This window comes from Dermochelys coriacea, chromosome 1 (assembly GCF_009764565.3).
Source record: "Dermochelys coriacea isolate rDerCor1 chromosome 1, rDerCor1.pri.v4, whole genome shotgun sequence".
Classification (NCBI taxonomy): Eukaryota; Metazoa; Chordata; order Testudines; family Dermochelyidae; genus Dermochelys; species Dermochelys coriacea.
This window is the reverse complement of record NC_050068.2, coordinates 252,225,497-252,245,405: the sequence shown is the minus strand read 5'-3', so window position 1 is coordinate 252,245,405 and position 19,909 is coordinate 252,225,497. Positions and strand designations below refer to the sequence as shown.

General features: G+C 43.2%; 1 protein-coding gene across 1 annotated transcript in view; it reads left to right on the top strand.

The window, feature by feature from the left end:
• PAH (phenylalanine hydroxylase) overlaps nt 1-19,909 on the top strand; it is a 59,802-nt gene that overhangs the window by 13,697 nt on the left and 26,196 nt on the right. The window contains exon 3 of the mRNA XM_038412718.2: nt 11,698-11,881. Coding sequence (XP_038268646.1) covers nt 11,698-11,881 — 184 coding nt within the window. The remainder of the gene's footprint in view (nt 1-11,697; nt 11,882-19,909) is intronic.

The window sequence follows — 19,909 nt, the reverse complement described above, 5'->3', positions numbered from 1 at the left end:
GAATCCCTCCTATTAATAGGAATTGATATTTTATCTGTTAGAATGTTACCACCAGATTTGAATAATTTCTGTGTAACTGCTTCTATGCATCTGACTGCTTTAAATTCAAACCATGTTTGGGTAGATCTGTTTTTTTTTTTTCTTATGTTTATTCCCGATTTTTATATTCTTTCAATCAGTTTTCAGAGCCAGGTCTGTGACTCTGAAATACAATCTGCCAATGTGGATAACCATTCTGGTCCCCAACAAAGGATGGGGTGCATGAGCAGGGTGACCATGTATCCCTTTAAACTGGGAATCTCTCTGTCTTCAGCAACAGGCTTAGAGCCACGTTTTTAGAAGTGCTGAGCATGCACAGCTGGGTCCAGATTTTCCAAAAGAGTTCGCTCCCATTTAGGCAGCAAAATAAATGACCACGTTTTCAGAAGACCTCAGGACATGGAGTACAAATTGAGATGCTGAGCTCTCTTGAATATCTAGCCCTAGTGTTTTGTCCCATGCTTTATAAGTTGTGGGACAAAACGTCTGGGCCAGATGGAACACTAGAATGGTGCCCTGAAGGAGTCATCGACCAGCTGAGCTGATGAACCAGGCAGCAGGCTGGCTGAGTGCATGTGTTCCTCAAGCATCACTCAGTACCCAGTCCTGCCACCATTTGCTACCCGGCTCTACTTCTACCCCCAGAAGGTTTCCCAGTGAGCCCCCCAACCCATTCTCCCCTGCAGGGTGAGCCAAATCCTCATGGAGTCAGAGGCTCATTCTTAAACTGAGCTGTGAATCCAGCTCCACCATTATAAGCAAGTGGTTACAAACCTAACCTGAGCCAGATTCTATGTATCCACTATCCCTGCCCCAGAAGTGAGTACCAGACTATATGGCAGTCCATTTGGGGGATGAAAGGAAGCCTGTTTCCCCTGTCCTTATTTACTACAGTCCAAATCTAGTCCCCATTAAAGTAAAAGGGAGTCTTTCCCTTAATTTCAGTAAGCAGTGGATTGGTGATGACATTATGCCTGTGAGAACTGTTGTTCGCCAAAATGTTTATGGAAAGAAGTGCTGCAAATGTGTATCTATGCACAAATATGCATGCAAATCTTCTTAAGGAACTGATATGGTTTCCATTAGTGCAACATAAGAGCACCTCACAATTTTTAATGTCCTCACAACACAGCTGTAAGTTAGGGAAGTACTATTCTCCTTATTTTCCAGAAGGGGAAAAGAATTGAGGCACAGAAAGACTAAGTGACTTGCCCAAGATCACACAAGAAATCTCTGGAACTGAACAGAGTCCAGACTTCCTGTGTCCTAGGCTAGCCTCCTAACCATTGGACCATTCCTCTTATGTGACGCCCCATGTGTCTGTTCTCAAGTACTCGTGTGTGTGTCTCTCTCTCTCTCTTGGAAGTTGGGATCTGAAAGCTTTGTGGGTTTGGGAGTCAACCAGTCAGGTAGCAGAAGTAGTACCTTGTGACTAAGGTGACCAATCACATACCATCAATAGTGGCTGGTTCTGCCAGCCTTAGTCATGGTGAATAGTATTCATCCTGTCTTACTGATCTTAATGGGACTATGTAGAAAGCAAGGTACTGCCCCTTGTAAGTTATGGTGGCAGAATCTGCTTTTATGCTGTAAAGAAACATGTAGGAAGTCACTAGTGGCTTTGACCACAAGAATGATTTTACAGTGTAGTAGACAAAATATATACATATCCCTGTGCAGAAAATCATGGATGGATTAAATCAGGGGTGAAAGTAAGTTAGAGGACTTACCAGTACACTGGAGTCCTGAGCAGGGGGCGTGGCCTGAACCAGAAGAGGCAGGACCTTAAATCCCCGGTCCCTTTAAATCTTGATTTAAAGGGCCAGGGCTCCAGCTGCAGTAGTGGCCCTTTAAATCACCCCTGACCTTCCAGATGCAGAGGTGGCTGGAAGTCCCGGGGCTTGGGGGTGATTTAAAGGGCCCAGGGCTCTAGCTGCCACTACCACAGCAGAGCCCCAGGCCCTTTAAATCTCTGAGGAGCCCTGGGGGATCCCAGCTGCCACCGCTACCCCCAGGCTCTGGGCTCTGGCAAAGCTTTAAAGGGCCTGGGGCTCCGCTGTGGTAGCAGCTGCCTGAGCCCTTTAAATCCCCGCCTGAGCCCTGCTGCCCGAGCCCTGGGGTAGCAGTGGCCTGGCTCCATCAGGGATTTAAAGGGCCCTGGGCTCCAGCCGCCACTACCGCCCCGGCCCTTTAAATGCCTGCTGGAGCCCCACAGCTACTACCCCAGGGCTTTGGCAGCAGGGGTCCGGCAGGGATATAAAAGGCCAGGGCAGTGGCTGGCACTCCGGGGCTCTTTAAATCCCCGCCAGAGCTCTCTTTCCCCTTCCCCCCCCCCCCCCCCCCCCGGGCTCAGGCAGCAGGGCTCAGGTGGGGATTTAAAGGGCTTGGGGCTCCAGCTGCCACTACCAGCCCTTTAAATCCCCTCCAGAGCCCTGCCACTGCTACCCCAGGGCTCGGGCAGCAGGGCTCAGGCTGGGATTTAAAGGCCCCTGGGGCAGTAGCAGCGGCTGGAGCTCCGGGGTCCTTTAAAGCCCCACTGCAGCCCTGCTGCTGCTACCCCAAGGCTTTAAATTGCCCTCTCAGAAAGACAGTCCTGGAACGGCGCACCAGCTCTTACAAGTATGCCGTATCGGGGCGTACCGGCTTACTTTCACCTCTGGATTAAATACTGGCCATATGAGAAGGAAAATCCTGCCCAGAGCCAGATGGATTAAAATGTTTGCTAGTTTAAAAAAAAAATAATAGGGTGGAATAATATTGTAATGCTGACTGACCCAGTCATTGTTGGGTTTGAACTTGAGGTTACTGGAACTTAGTGCATGAGCCTCTACTGCATGAGCTAAAAGCCATATGCCTGTTAGCTAAGGCTGTAGAGCAGACTCATTAATCTCTCTCTCTCAGTAGTCTTGAAACAACACCACACCCAGGAGGTGTGTGGGTTACGGTATCATGCAAATTGTTACCTCACGTTCAAATAGAAATCGCCCTGCTTTGTTGAGTAATGTTCTTTTCAAATAGCAGAATTTCACCCTAAGGACCAGGTTCTGATAGCTTTGCTTGCGCAGTGCAGCACAGCACATTTGATTTACATGGCTGTACTCATGCCGTAAATTGTTGCATCATGTGAGTAAAGATATTGGAACCTGGCCCAGAGGTAAATGGTAACATTGAGTCAGACCCTTTGCCTTCTGAGCCAACAAAGATGACTGTGGTAATTTTTTTTTTCTGTTTAGGGAGTTAACTTTGTGGTCAACAAATAATGACCACTTTGAAGTTTATCTCTTTGACTATCATGAATGTACTGGGCTTTTGCTGAATTTTGGATTGTTTCCAAAATGAGGAAAAGCATACAGGTTATGCAGGCATGGGTACATTTTGCAAAACAATCTGTCCCTAGAATTTAACTCAGTACGTTAGTGGGATAAATGGGACCTCTCCCACTTCAGCGCACACACAATTCCCAGTATACCTATTTCTACTACAACAAGCACCAGCTATCAACCCTTCCTTTGCTGCTCTGATCTAGACACTGCAGAAGGGTCATTTCATAGCTTTTAACTTCAAGACAGAAAGCACTGTGACATACTGGAATAGTGCTAATGAGAGCTGTGCAAATTGAGGTTTTTCCCCTCCAAAAAAAACTAAAATAAAAGGTGTTTCTCAGTGATACAAAAAATGAAAAATTATTAGTTTCAGGTCAGATGAAATGTTTCATTTCAATGTTGAGCATTTTGAATGCTTTTCATTTTATTAAAAGCAAAGGACAATTAGAAATACCATTCACAAAGCGACAGGAGGAGGCAGGCTCATTTGTGACCTTGCCCTTGGTCCTGAGCAAGGGGCAGTGGCTAGCTCCTTTTCTCTCAGGAGCAGACAAGGGAAACAGACTGTGACTCAAAGTAACTATCTGGTTCCTGGTTCTGCCGTACTCTGGGAGGACAGAAATCTGTACTAGCCGTACACCAAAGGCAGATTACTTCCCAGGGCATGTTGGCTCAGTTTAGCTGGCTGCCACACAAAAATGGGCAGGGTGGTTGGGAGAAGGGGGAGAGCCCTGTGTGCTTTGTACAAAGCTGCATGATTCATGGTCGTTTAATTTGTATTTATTACATTCAGCAAACTCTGATCTCATGGGCTTTGGCACTTAGACACTGCTGTGATGAATGCCTGAGGACAGAAGGTCTCAGAATGGTTGTGACAACTCCCAAGAAGTGTCAGGAGATTGTGACCACTCTGCCCTTCCCCCTACTGCTGAATGGAAGGGTTCCTGACTAGATATCAGCTAGACAAAAGGGGTGTCATGGAAGGGTGAGGGTGGGGTCCCAGTAGGGGAAAGGGGGTTGCAGTATGGAGACAACTGAGAATCCCTGCCTTAAACAAACAGAGCCTAAACAAACTCTCCCTGAGCAAAATGAAAGTCTCTGCATTGACTTTGAGGAAGCTATTCAAAGACACAAATGGCAATTAGGCTCCTAATTCTCATTGACTTTCAATGGGAATCAACAGCTTAACTGTTATGTGTGCTTTTTGAAAACCTTCCCTTTTAATGGGACTCGAATGTAGCCCACAGCTAGTCAGGGTTAAAAACTGCAGCACATAATTTTATATAAAGCTGGTAAGAAAGAGCATGTAAATGTTCACTCTGGGAGTATTTACTCAGTGCCTGAGTGAAAATTCAGTAGTTACGCAATCACCTTGTAGGAACGTCATGATGGGTCTGAGGTCGTTTAGTGACAAAGGCCATGGAAACAAGCCACAGATGGATGTTTATAGCTGTTTCTGGTTTTTAAGAATCAAGTACAGGGGCGTGTGGTAGCTCACAGAGGGAAGACACAAATGCACTGTTGGAAACAGTAGCCTAGAACTATCGTTCCCCCTTAAGGCTTCCTAATGTATTTGTGTGAAAATGTAACCTCTCCAATGATCTTTTGTTAAGACTTGTTAATGATGGGCCAATGTCTACTACCAGTGACGCATGCAGTATTGCCAACTCCAATCATTCAAAAATCATGAGACTGATTTCCCCCCCCCAAAGAAATCATGACTTTGTCTTAAAAATCATGAGACTTTTAAAAATCATAAATTTTGGGTTCTTGTTATTTGATGGTTTTTGAACCCATAGGCTACACCTGGGTCATGTTTTCAGGCTTTTTTCTGCAACCATGAAGGCTAAATGCTTATTTCCCCCCCCCCCCCCCCGCTAAGGAAGATAAAATTTTAAGCTCCAGGAGTGAGGCCTTTAAGCAAACCAATAAGAGTCAGGCTAAACTCATGGGAACTGGCAACCCCACTGAAGACTGGAGGGTTGCATAGCGCAAACTGAGAGCTATCATTGACCCTAATGGTGAAATCTGTTATAATTGGTTACTACGTGATAATGCTGAACTTATAAATGGCGCAAGTTTTGTGCCTTTAAATAAATGCAAGGCAGACAGCTATATGCTTACAAGCATCTCTGCAACTAAGCAACTCAGACAGGGGCCTCACTCATGTGCTGAAGCCCCTTTCAGTTGGCCAAATAATCATAGAAGTGCTGCAAAGGAGCCATAAATCCCATGTATGGAAGACCCCATGAGGCAGGTTTTCCACAGCAGGCTGAAGGCAGGAGGAGGGCCTGCTGAGGTAGGAGGTGGACTGGCCAGGGTGTGCCCACCCCCTCGGGATTCTGCACAGCCGCAATCGGAGAGAGGAGCAATTGCAGCAAGGGCACAAGTTAGTCTGAACCATGTGCTGAATTGATCCCTGTTGTTCTTGAATAGGGGCAATGCAAGATGTCCCCTTGCTAGCACTGGCACAAGGGTGAATCTGCGCCAGGGACATTAGGCATTAAGGTGTAAACTACAGTATTGTCAACCCCAAACATTCAAAAATCATGACTTGTCCCCAAAGTCATGAGATTGGCTTAAAAATAATGAGGGTGGATTTTTTTTTTAAAGAAATAATACACCCGAGGAGGTGTATTTTTTTTTATTTGCCTTCTGGTTTCTGAGCTTTTAGAGGATACTCATGTCAAGTTTACAAGCTTTTGTCTACAACCAGGAGGGCTAAAAACAACTTTTTTAAAAAAAACCAGTAACCCCCAAATTCTTCTTTGGCTCCAGGAGCTGGAGCTTTAAGTAAAACATCAAATATCATGAGACTAACAATAAAATTGCAAGAACTGGCAACACAGACTACACCCTACTGACTTCTGAATCATATAAAATATAATTACAATACCATCAGTAGACACCAGGTGGGGAAGTTGTACCAAAATGAAATTGGGTGCTGAATAGAAATTCAAGTAAGGGAGCTGCTGTAAATAATTTGAAGTGAAAGTGTTTATTACCAATACAAAACATCTGAGAACATGATTCTGCAAAACTACCAATTGGGAGGGGTCAATATTTGTGACTGAACTTCTGTTTCTAAAACAACAGTGATTGTAACTTACATTTATATGGCTCCAAAAGGATCCCAAAGCACTCTTTACAAAATGGCAACCATATATATATATCTATATAATACACACATGATTTTCTTTGCCCATTGCTGAGATGCAGGCACCTCTTGAATGAAAGGCAAAAAATGTTTGTGAGTACATAACACTACATCCTAGAGTCTGTTGTTTTGCATTATACAAGATTTTAGGACAGGAAGTGAAGACTGCCCTCCACAGAGCTCTTCTTCAGAGCTGAAGGAAGCATGTCTCTTTCACCAACAGAAGTTGGTCCAGTCAAAGATATTACCTCACCCAACTCTTCTTACTCAAACCTGGAGCCAACATGGCTACAACAACTATGCAAGCAACTGTCTTATAAGAACAGTTTCTCTGTATTGTGTTCCTCTGAGCAAACTACTGATTGTAAGAGAAATGGACATAAGAAATACAGATCAGTTTTGTTTACAATGTAATGTAATCAGTAACAGATGTTTTTGTAGTTAAGAGCATTGGTTTTAACAGAAATGAAAATAAAATGTGCACAGCTAATTGTGTATATTTATTGAAGTGATGAAGTGAACTGTAACTCACGAAAGCTTATGCTCAAATAAATTTGTTCGTCTCTAAGGTGCCACAAGTACTCCTTTTCTTTTTGTAAAGTTACATAATTCATGATGGGATATATACAGTTCAAAAGCTACACCTTCAATCATTGTTTTTTTCAGATGATAGTTTGAAATAAAGGTATTGCTTTCTGACATCAGATTGTAATTCAGGGTGAATTTTGACCCTGAGTAACTTAAGCACCATGGGCCTTTAATGCATCAGAATTTCAGATCACTTGGACCGCATTCTGCCCCTGATTCTCTGCTATGCCCAGTGTCTGCTGAGCATGGAGCAGACTGGTGGAGAGAGGGCTACCAGACAGCTAGCTGCCCCCTCTGTGTTTCTGAGGTTGGTTCATGGCTGGCCCTATACAGATTAGGGCATTGTAGAGCCTGATTAAAACTCTGCCAGGTAAGCTGAATTACTCTTTTCCCCACCCCCCCTTCCCATCTGTTCCTGACATACAGTCTGTGCAGAGGTGATGGGAGTGGAGAAGGAGCTGCCTGTGCCAGATTTACACAAGCTAAGGACTGAAGAATTATCAGATGGACAAATATGACCAATTTCTGGCCTCTACTCCTGGCTCTGTGTAGAAGTGACAGAGAAGGGGGAGAGAACCTTGTCTCACTTATGCTGATGCAAATTCAGAGTAGCTTCTCTGATTTCAGTAGAGTTATTCCAGAATTACATTGGTGTAAAGGAGGTGGAAATTTGATTTGGTGAGTATACGTCCTCTTTTAGTCTGACCAAAAGAAACCTGCATGAGCCTCTTCTGCCTCCCTGGTGAACTAGAAACAATTTGCTGTACAAGACGATAGCAGATCAATAGGTATTTCCTCTGTATTTGTGCAATAGTGGTACAGCTGGATGAGTAGAACTTGAGAGGACAGGCGACTATAATAAGCAAAATAGCTCCTTTTGCTTTTTACATCAGGCCAGAATGCACCGGAACCAATGTAGGTGGATAAAACAGGGAGAAGGTATAAAACAGCCCTCCCACCCTAGTCCTGCATCTTGGCACTGGGTCCCTTTGGGTTTCAAGACCCTGAACCCCAGGCTCATGACTTTTCAAGGGGAATGAGGCCAGTGTAGCAGGGCTGACCTGTCACTAGAGTGGCACACGTGTTGGCTGGCTGCTCCATTGTTTGTTCTCCGAGGACTCCTGGGCAAAGCATTGCTGTGTGGCCCCTGTTTGTATTCATTTAGATGGAACATATGGGCCAAAGGTGTTAACGCAACACAGTCACTGTCTAACATTAAACAATTTTAACAAGGTTCAGGGTTTGGTATGCAGAGACGTCAGCCTGCTTAGCACCATGGCGAAGCCAACATTAAACATCTTTTTAACTTTTTATTAACAATACAGAAAAGAAGGGAAAACAGTTAAAGCATTTGAAATGTAAAGCATTAAGTAAGGCTTGTTCCCTTTCCTTTTACAGAAGGAACCCTCCCCCGTTTGACAAATGGTATCAAAGCGGGTAATGACTGCCCTTTTGGAGGGAAAGAGAAGTTAGTTGACATGAGCTGAAACTGCTGCTGTTGTTAAAGTCTGATTCCCGTTTTATCTCAGGTGGTGTTTGGTATCCGCTGGAGTTGGTATGGGTGGTGATGTCATCTGGGTCTCCCTCTCCGGCCCGGTTTGCTCAGGACATCTCTCAGGACCTGGATGATGAAGATCCTGAGTCCCTGAAACAGTGGGAGAGGCAGCCATGATCATGAAGCTTACTCATAGCATTCATCTGTTCTTTTCTTTTCCCTCAAAGTCTCTTTCTATAAGGACCCACAAAGGGAATGGAGGGTGGAATAGCCCATCCCTTCATGTTTTTGTCCACCAATCAGGCCTAATATCTGACACATCAGTTCTGATTCATTAATTTCCAGTTCCACATCTTCTATTTTTACTAAGCATGATTTTAACATAGTCCTTGAGTTATAGCAGGAGGCCTTTTTCTCGGACTAATTCAGTTTTTCATCTCCCTTTTGCACCTATTCTCATCAACATTTATTACTATAGGTTGTTGTGACATTTTATGAACTTTTACATACTTCTTACACTTGAGCCTACAACGAGGGTAAATTTGTAGTCCCAATTATTACAATATCCCTCTGTCTCTCCCTCCTGCCAATCAGTACAAGCTGTGGGCTTCATTCTCCACTCCCTTGTTTGTTTTGTTTGTTTGTTTGTTTTGTTTGTTTTATGTTATTTATTACGGTAGTATCTAGGACTCCCCCAGACATGGACCTAATGTGCGAGGTGCTGTACAACCTCAGAACAACAAGTCTTTGTGCAATCATTTGCACCTGTGCACAGTGAACGTAAAATGTTACTGTCAGTGTGAATAGAGCATTCTGGTTTGGTGGCAGTTTACCGCCATTTTGCACAGTTGTCTGGGCAGTGGAGAATAAGGCCTAATGGTTCAGATTCTGCCCCTGGTGTAAATCATCAGTTGCTGCATTAACCTCATTGGCGTTATCGTGGATTTACCATGGCCCAGATGACAGCAGACTATAGCCCACTGTCTCTGGTCTCTGTCAAAAAATATATCTAGTTGCAAGTAATTTTAACTTCTAAGTCTTGAGCACTGTAATGAACTCTTACCATCTAGCTAAAAAGCAAATACAAAGTAAGGTCTGTGTGCTACACAGAATTTTATGGCTCTAAAACAAATCGTCCCTGGGGCTTAGCACAGTTAAACGCATTCTCTGCATTCAGACAGCACAACTGGGGAGTATCTTTCATGAGCAGCCGTTGGTGAATGTGCTTTTGAACTTTTCAACTTACTGTACTGATATTTAGCAAAACAACTTAAGGTAATCAGCGGCTTGCAACCCTCCAGACACAGAAGAGCGCCATGCATGCTTTTTCCTACCAGATTCTGAACTGCCTTTTGTAGCAAGGTATTTCTGTGTTGTTGATGGCCAGCTGCCTCGCTGCACTATGCAGCACAAAGGGGAGCAAAGGAGAACAAAACCAAGGAGCAGACAGGCCCAAACCTGAATTTTCTCTGTCTTCATGGGTCTCAGCTTCCTTTTGGGAAGCAGAACTTCATTATGGGCCTCGCCCTATAGCAACAACGGATGCAGTGGGAATATGCCTGAATAAGGAATGCAGGCCTAGGTCCTACATTTTGAGCTGGTTGACATTTTTTGTTCAAGGATTTTCTCAAGTAAACATGGGGTTTTTTTTGTTTGTTTGTTTTTTGTAAATCAGAATTTCCTTGGGAGAAACTCTGCTTTTGACTACGTTTTTCTGATTTTCCTCAAGAAACCAAACCCTGCATATTCTGGGTTTTTGATGAAAAGCAGAAGAATTTTGGAGAAAAACGTGGTCCACAACAAAAAATGTCTTCAAACTTTTTTCCATGGGAGAGAAAACATTTTCTGACCAGCTCTACTTAAGATTCAGCCCCCTCTAAGATAGAGACAACAGTCCTGCTCACTGGACGGAGATCCTGAAACACTGTGAAGTGTTTCGAAAACACTTTGGAATGTGTATCTTGGATGTTATTAATCAGATATTGTATCTATTTAGCTTGTTAAGTCAGTGGTTCCCGATGTGCATTTTTTTCTTGGTGCTCCCCTAGTGTCGGATTGGCAAATAGGGGCCCTTTCCTGTGCTGTTTCCTATGACAGTTGTTGTCTCTTCTCCTTTGTTTCCATTTATTTTTCTCTCTTGTCTTATTCGGTTTCCATTTTCTCTTTTCCTTCTCATCTGTTTTTTCTTCTGTGATTTTTTTTTAAATTTATGTATTTTTGGTGGGAGTGGCTTCCTATTCTTTTATTCTTTCCTGTTCTCTCTTGACTTTTGTTACCCCTTCTAGTTTCCCCATTCACCTGAATGCTACATGTTGCCCTGGGTGGCTTGCAGTGGCACTTTGGAGCCATGCCACATGTGCTTCCATGGCTGAGCTGAGTGTTGCAAGAGCAGAGATATTTGAGCTTGCAGCAGCTGATACTTGAGCTGCTCTCCTGGCTGGCTGCAATGCAGGAGCAAAGAGAGTAGGTAGGCAGGTTTAAAGGAATTGTCCATGGTTTATCCCTGCAGTCACATCAGTAAGCTTGCAGTAGGGTATGAGGCAAGGACACTGCATGTACAGAGTGAGGGCATATAATGACTTTTCATTTTCAGCCCCTTGAGATTTGGATCACAAGATGCCCCGCTTCTGGCTTTTCCAAACCTCATTTCATTGTAATTGCAAATAGCTTCAATGTATTTGTTTATTCTCACTTCTTTATTCTTCATGGAAGGAATTCTTGAATCCTGTGTTGATTCTGAGTAAATGCTCTTCTCCACATAGGCATATTCAGAGCCTCTGTGCAGCTTTTGTTCCTGGTGTACCAGGAATGAAATTCACCTCTGTAGAAATCCTATGCACCACTTAAATCCAACTTAAGCCCTATTTTGTGGGACTTAGTTGTGCGCAGGCCCTGCATTGACTCTGCATGGGCGGGTGAGGGGGATTTTGGTTGTATAGGGGTGAAATTCACCCCTATACAACTGCTCCATCTGATGGAGATTATTGGTGTAGAGGGCCTTGTGTGGACCATTTACCAACAGGTGAATTTCAGCATGCGTGATTCCACCTACAGCGTATAGTATCAACATTCAACCTGTTATCCTTTTCTCACAGGAAAAAAGTATAAATCTGATCCATATTGAATCCAGACCTTCCCGAGTCAACAAAGATGAGTATGAATTCTTTATAAACCTGGATAGCAGGAATATTCCTCTTCTCACGGATATCATCACAACTTTGAGAAATGAAATTGGAGCGACAGTTCATGAGCTTTCACGTAAAAAGAAGAAAGATGCTGGTAAGAAAATATTGACTATGATAATATTGACTATAAAATTGTGTGTTATCTGCCTAAACCATTCGGCCTTTTTGAACTACTTCTATTCCCTTCAGTAAAGCAGTTTTCTGGTTGACCTCTGTACCTGTGTTTCCCCTTCCACCCTTTATCTGTCTTGTCTATTTGGATTGTAAGCTCTTTGGGACAAGCTCTTGACTATACTAGGTGTTGTACATCCCCATACACTCTATGTGCATGTGCAGTACCTAGTATGGTCAACCTTGATTTTGGCTGAGGTCTCTTGGATCTTTTGGAATATGAATACATAATCATCTAGCTGTTCTCAATATTTTGTTTGCTGGCACTTACTGATATTTAGTTAGCAGGGCTGTCGTAAATGGTTAATATAACTACGGTAGTTATATGTAGTCAGGTGAATGGTTATTAAGGGGCCATTCTTGCAAACACTTATCCTCAGTGGAGCTACTTACTGATTAAAGCATTTTTATAGTCCTGTCTCCCATTCCAAAAAGTTGTAGGCATGTTCATTTTCTGCAAATGAACAGTGCCCCTGCTGTTCAAATAGGCTGCTATTTTCATACACAGCTTTCAGCAATCTACCAGATTCATCTAGTGTTGTCTTTTGCTCATACACACCAAACAATATGAAGAAACCACACGGGCACAGGTGCGTTCCATATGACTGCGTTTGCTAAAGATACACAAAAATGTCAAGCCTAGCTACATACACACGGCCACTGTGACTGATTTCCGGTGGCTTCTAGAACACAGTGAGCACCATTGGAGGGCTCACTAACTATTTAAAGAGATATTACTCTATTCCTATAAACACTATCTAGATTCAAACTTGTTTTTTTTAATGATGGCCTTTGCTTGACATGCACAACGTCTTTAGACTTGTCAACCTCCAGCAAGTTGCATAAAGCCCAGATTCAGCAAGTTACTTAAGCATATACTTAACTTTAAGCATGTGAGTAATTCTATTGGAATCTATGGGACTATTCATATGTTTAAAATGAATTATGTGCTTAAGTGCTTTGCTGGAGCAATGCAAGAGTGCTCAGCACCTAATTGAATCGAGCCCTTAATGTGCATTTTTGGTAATGAATGCGATCTAGAGCAAGATTCTCTTTCACCTTCCTAAGGAGGGCTGGCTCCTTTAAGTCACTAAGGAAGGCTTTAGAACAGTGGCCTAGAGACATTTGCAACTGCCTGCCCTTTATGCTCCCTGGATGAAGAACTTGAATCACTTTTCAAAGCTGTCGTGTCTTGATCACCCTTACAGGGGAGCAGTCAGGTGAAGATAGGCAGTTTGTTAACATTGAAATAGAATAATGCAGATTGTTTGAATCCACAATACAAAGTGAGCGGAGCCCTTCTTAGTCATCCTTCATAGTAAGGGTCCACATAGAAGTAGTTTATAAAGAGTTAATTATCATAAGAGGTGTTATGATTATCAGCATCTTACAGATATGAGTAGTTTGATGAGTTATAGATGGTTTATAAACCCATCAGTAGAAGGTATGACAGATGGTTATAAGCTACCAGTTTGACCCATTGGACTCTCTAACAATTGACTTACCAGTGCTTAAAACATCTGCTGGTCATTTATTAACTCTTTGTTAAATGGACCCTTCATGCAAAGTGTGACCATATTCTCAATTGTGTTTAATGCATAAAAGTTGCTGATAAAGGACCAAGTAACAAAATAACGAATGAAGTGTTGATTGTCCTGTCTAACTCCAGCACCCCCCATCACCACCCCCAAAACACCCCAAAATCTTGGTTAATAACAATGAACCAAATCCTGCAGCCCTTACTAAGGACTAAGGCCAATGAGGCACAGTCCAGTACTATGCTTGGTGTGAAGCAATGTAACCCATGGGGAAGCAGAGGGAGAAATTCTGCTTCAAGGAAGTAGATTTCTTCTCTGATTTCCCTGGCAGGAATCTATTACTGTGCCCCTTCAGAGAGTGGAAATCATTCCAACATCTCTTCCACACTGGTCCTTCTCTACAGTCTGATCAACCTCCAATCTCTCTCCATCTCCTGCTGGAGCACTGTACACCCCTTGGTGGATGGAGGGAGCAGGCTGTATCCTCCTTCAAGCTCAAGGGCAGCAGCTTTGTCTGACCCTTATGCAGGTTGGATGATGAGTGGGGAGGGGAGAGGAAGCCTTCTTGTGCACCTCCTCCCCCACAGCGCACCCACATAAGAGTCAGGCACAATCTTCCCCCTCATAGGCATAATCTTGCGCCATAATCTCACTCAAAACTTTTGGGTCCAATCGCCCCCCTCCCCCCACCCATGAAATCAGGGAGAGTTTTTTCTACCCATTTCAGTGGGAGCAAGCTCAACCCATTCTCATGCAGGCAAAACTCCCAGCAATGTTGATGGTAGTTTTGCCTTTTTAGGGAAGTAGGGCATGATCCTGGGAGGTGCTGAGTACCGTCCGTTCTTCTTATTAAAGTCAGTGAGAGTTGAGAGTGCTCAGCACCTTACAGGATTGGGGCCTGGATAAAGACGTGGCCCAGAAGATTCATATAAAGAAACCACGACACCCACTTTTATTAATACCTAACTAGCTCTTCAGACACCAGACGTGATTTTAATAGGATTTAAGCTAGGATTGTCTTCAAATGCTTTTGGTCTGGTTCTTCCTCTTCCTTCCTCGGAACAGCATAAAAGGGCATTAATATCTGCCCAAGATGAATCCTGGTAATCCTTTTACCATCTCCTTTGTGCCTGACCCATGACATTACATTTGGGGGAAAGAAGTCTCAAGCAAATACTTTCTGGGGTCAGTTCTCTCCATTCAAGTGACAAGAGACAAAGGGTTATGCCTGGACAAGGAGCTATGAGCACTACTGTTGGGATTCCCTCCAAGACCTCTTTCCACTCAGCTTCCCAAGAACTCAGTTCGATTCCCGCCTTTGTCACTCGGGTATCTTTACTGGGCACACAGCAATGCCATGCTGAGCTGATCAGATTCAAATGCAGGGGGGATGGAGGCAGGGTACATCACAGCTCCAAAGTTACACAGAAACTTCCTCCCTTTGTACACATTACACATCTCATTGCATTTACTATACTTTGCAGCACACATTTTTGGATCGGCCTAGTTACTTTGCAGGAACCAATCCCTGTGCAGCATGCACTGTCCACACACACACCACCAATTCAACTTCCTCTCTACATTCTTAACTTCCCTTATCTAGTTCATAGTAAACAGTCCTCTGTGTATTTCCCCTCTTAATTGTCTGAGACATTCTGTCTTCTTAGCCTACTGACCTATTTACTTACTTTATTTAGCACAAACATTCTGTTTTCAACCTAATGATTCATTTCCTTCCCTAATTTTCTCTTCCAAAAAACAGAGGCCTCCCTCCAGGAGTTAATTATTCCAGCCAGACCTCAGCTACACCTGCTATCATAGATATTCTCTCTTTGTCATGTGTCATTTTTCTGAATTACATTTTCAGAAGAAAGCTACAGACCCTGGCAAGTTTTTGCTGAGCAGCAGTGATTAAAGGTTTTGTAGGCACTGATTCGAGCACAGGGTAGAGCTCAAAACGTCAACAACAACAAAAAGACCACAAGAGAAATCATGGCTCCCTTGAAGTCAATGACAAAAATCCTATTGATTTAATCAAGGCTAGGATTTCACTTCATTTTTCCATGTTCATCAAAAGGTCTTCTTGAGCCAGATTAATCTCTATTGACTTCAGAGCAGCAGAGATTAATTCGATCCCTTCTGATTGAAGGAATGACTGTTTTTGTTTGTTAGTGGAAACAATTTATCATCAGAGAGAGAAAAGATCAAATTAATCATTTTATTTTTATTTCTTCTGTTCTTGATTCCCTTTTCACTTTCAATACTTGCCATTAGTGGAAGGGTCCACCATGAGCTTAAATCTCAGAAGGGTTGTGTCCTAAAAGTCAGATTAAGGCAGAGGTGCTGGAACAATTTATATAGTGGGGTGCTGAGAGCCGTTGAACTGAACTGTATCTGATGGAAACCACTTCAAGCCAGGGGGTGCAATAGCACCCCTAGTTCCAGCACCTGTGGACTAAGGCTGCTTAGGGAGCAAAGCATACGCGGGTTCAGAATGAAATGAGAGACCAAGCTGCAGACATAATGGCTGAATTTGTCCCTTAAACAAATATATGACGAGTGTTAATAAATAACAAGCATTGCCATGACAATGTCTACATTGACTTGTCCTTTAAAATTATCCCTGATAGATCTTAACATTGGAATCTTAACATCAGAATCTGCTGATGTTCTTTTTTGAAAAATATAAAACGAAGCAAAATATCACCCCTCCTCCCCCCCCGCCCTGCCCCGCCACCACACCCACCCACCCACCCACACACACACGCAAGCCAACCTCCCCTATGTTGTATGCGGACACAGGCCTTTTTCATTGCCAAGTAAAGTCAAGGAAAATCTTCTCCTTGTGAGATACATCTGTGTCAAGAAAGAAGCAATTTACTTAATATAGGGCAATAGTGCCAATTCCTTATCCACCATCTACAAATGTGATTGATTTTTCTTTGCTAAGGCTTATGGGTTCAGTTCAGCTGTGCACTTTACATGAATTCAGTGCAGGGCCACAGGGGTAGCAAAGGTGATTTTGAAATATTTCCCTATGTTGCTCCTTGGTGACCAATGCGCCATCTAGGCTAGTGAAATCCTCTTTCCTCAACTGATCTAATTATGACAGTCTGGGCTTTTTTCGGCTTGCGCTTAAATAGTCTTTGTTCATTTTGCCTGACATTTGTTGAGTGCCTCTAGGACTTGGTCCCCTAAGCACATGAAGAGAAGGAAGAACCACAAGAATGATTTAAGGGTTGGAAAACATGCTGTACAGTGAGTGTGCTGTCTATTTAGGCCAGGTCTACGCTTAAAAATTAGATCAACCTAGCTATAACACTCAGGGCTGTTAAAAATTTCATGCCCTGAGCACAGTAATTAGGTCAACCTAACTCCCGGTATAGACATGGCTAGGTTGATGGAAGGATTTTTGTGTCAACATAGCTACTGCCTCTCAGAGAGGTGGATTTATTATGTTGGAGTGAATTAAAAGCTCCTTTTGTCAATGTAGGAAGCATCCACTGGCTGTAGTGTAGACATACCCATAGTGTATTGAAGAAAAGGCTAAGAGGTGAATTGAGCATAGTCTGTAAGTACAGGAAGAAGATCTTGGATAGTAGAGGGGTCTTTAATTGAGCAGATGAAGGCATAACAAGATTGAATGGCTAGAAGTTGAAACTAGGTGAATTCAAACTAGAAATAAGATCACATTTTGAACAGTGTGGGTGATTATCAGTTGGAATGTGTAGTGGATTGACCATCACTTGAAATCTTTACATCAAGACTGGTTTCAGAGTAGCAGCCGTGTTAGTCTGTATTCGCAAAAACATCGATGCATCCGATGAAGTGAGCTGTAGCTCACGAAAGCTTATGCTCAAATAAATTTGTTAGTCTCTAAGGTACCACAAGTACTCCTTTTGTTTTTACATCAAGACTAGATATCTTCCTAAAAAAGTAAGTTCTAGTTCAATCACAGGTTACTGGGATTGATGCAGGAATCACTGGGTGAAAGTCTATGGTCTGTGCTATGCCAGAGGTCAGACTAGATGGTCACAATGGTCCCTTCTGGCCTGAAAATGTATGAATCCTGTGTTAACTTGAAGCATGTTTTGAGTGCTTTACTGGTCTGGGACTTTAGTGTACTGATGATTTTTCATTTGGGCTCAGTTATCATTTTTACTTTCTTTTTTCCCCAAGCTCTCTCAATTGTAGGACAAAAGATATTATATTTTCCCCTATTCAAGCAATGAAATAAAGATTTAGATCAATAATATAACTATAGCTTAGCAAATGCTAGCAAAATGTCATCATTCTGAAGGTAACTTTAGCTCTTCACATGAGTGATGTGCTGAAATGTTTCATCAGGCCAAATGCCTTTTGTGGAATTAGAGTTATTTGTTGCGAAAACACAGTGCATCTCTTCATGACTCTTTTGGGAAACAAGTTGAGTATTTGCAGACCCCTAGGAGCCCAGGAATAAAAGAATTAAATATTAGTCTATTTCGGGGGGTGGGGGGAACAGAGACAATTTATTGCATTTCTGAGACTGGCTGGAGGCTGAGGTTCTGTAAGAGCCTTGTTTGCTAAACCCTGGGGCAGGCCAAAGCATTTGGATCTGTTTAAAAAGGGCCAAACCTGTGCCTCGAACAGCTATAAATTTAATAGACCTGCCTTTGACCCTCCTCACAATGGTCAGAATGTAGGAGCTCTGCAGAAACTCCTAACGGCTTCCGTTTTGTTGCCCCACATATAAATAGCTTATTAGCATCCTATTACGCATTTGACCCCATGTTAATTTGGTCACCACTTGGGTGTCCAGTACATGCCCATAAATGCTGCTGTTTCCCTTACAGACAAATCAATATTTATTACTGATCAGCCCATGTTCTCTCTTGAAGTCTTCACAGAGGCTCCCTGTTGCAACAGCTTGCTCTGGCAATTCATTAACCACAGTGCAGACAGCCAGCATGTCTGGTTCGCTAGCCCCCACAAAAACATGTCAGCAAACAAAATATTTGACAAATTCATTGAGAGCCTAATTTGATTTGATATTTTTAAACTGTTGCTAGCATTGTTGGGGAAGGTCTTTCTGAACTGCATAGCCAGACAATATACCCCAGCAGCTCTCTCACATCTCTAACTGTTCTGATTCCTACTGTATGTATAGGACAGAGGGGCTAAATCCCATGCTGTGGTCAGCATCCTCAATTCCCATTGACTTGGGTACTGAGAACACTAAGCTCTTGACAGAAGACTCATAGGGCCCTGTTCAGCCTTCTGCTGCAGCCCCTTTGTACCAGTGAGGTTGGTGCAAATGGACCATAGGGCAGGTATAAAGCCTCCCTCATCAGGGATTTCCCCTACTACAGAGCCACTCCACCAGCTCTGAGCTGAATCCACATGAGCCCCAGGCACAGAGGATGTTCGGCGGTGGGATGCGGGGGGACAGACACAGGAGGTGAGGTGAAGTGAGGCCAGAGGAGGGAGGGGAGTAGTGAAAGGTGGTGTGATTAGGGTGGACTTGTGTCCTGGTGATTCTGGGTCCCTTGGGGGCAACTAATGCAAAGGTACAAGTTTGGGAAGCCCTGAGGGCTGCTCTAATCTTCACAACGCTCCATATTGGTCACCAGCAGCTCAAATAAGGGAGAAACAAACCACCTCCCTTCTGTCCCTAGGCCGGTGCCAGCCCAGGAATGAATCTGCCCCACAGTTTATAAGTCACCAGTTTGTCAAAAACTTTGGTAATAAAAGTTTATTGGATACTATTTTTTGTCTAATTCATCCACACTTGAAACAGCAATTACTTGAACCCACACCTTTCTAGTTCAGAGGAATATCTCTTCCTCTCCAAAATCCCTAACGGACCATCATCTCAGATCTGCACACACTGAAATCCATCGCAGGGCATAGCAGGCTTCACAGTCACTACTGGGATTTTTGCTGTGTTCAGATCTGATGGGTTTTAGAGCTTCCCTGGGAATGGCAATATGTGATGGCAATAATTAATAATATACATGTAGCTTCATGGTAGCACTTTTCCTCCCAAAATCTCAAAGCACTTTACAGAGTGTTGTCACCCCAATTTTACAGATGGGGAAACTGAGGCAGGGCATGGTGATGTGATTCACACGAAAGGTCACTGGCAGAGCTGGGAACAGAACCCAGGTTTCCTGACCATAAAGCCAGTAGCTTAGTTGCCTCGGCAATCAAAGTAGAAGATAATGGCATTCTCCAGGATTGTTGTATGAGGTTTGCCTTCTTTTAGTGTGCAGGCTGACAGGGACTTTTGTATCAAGTAAAAACATTCTTTCATAACAAAGTCCCATTTGCTTACTTAATCGGAGGGGGTGGAAATTACTGACAGAAAGTAGTCGAATATTTCTAGAGAAACAATGGAGCTCTGGATAAAAAACAAATACATCCAGTCGTGA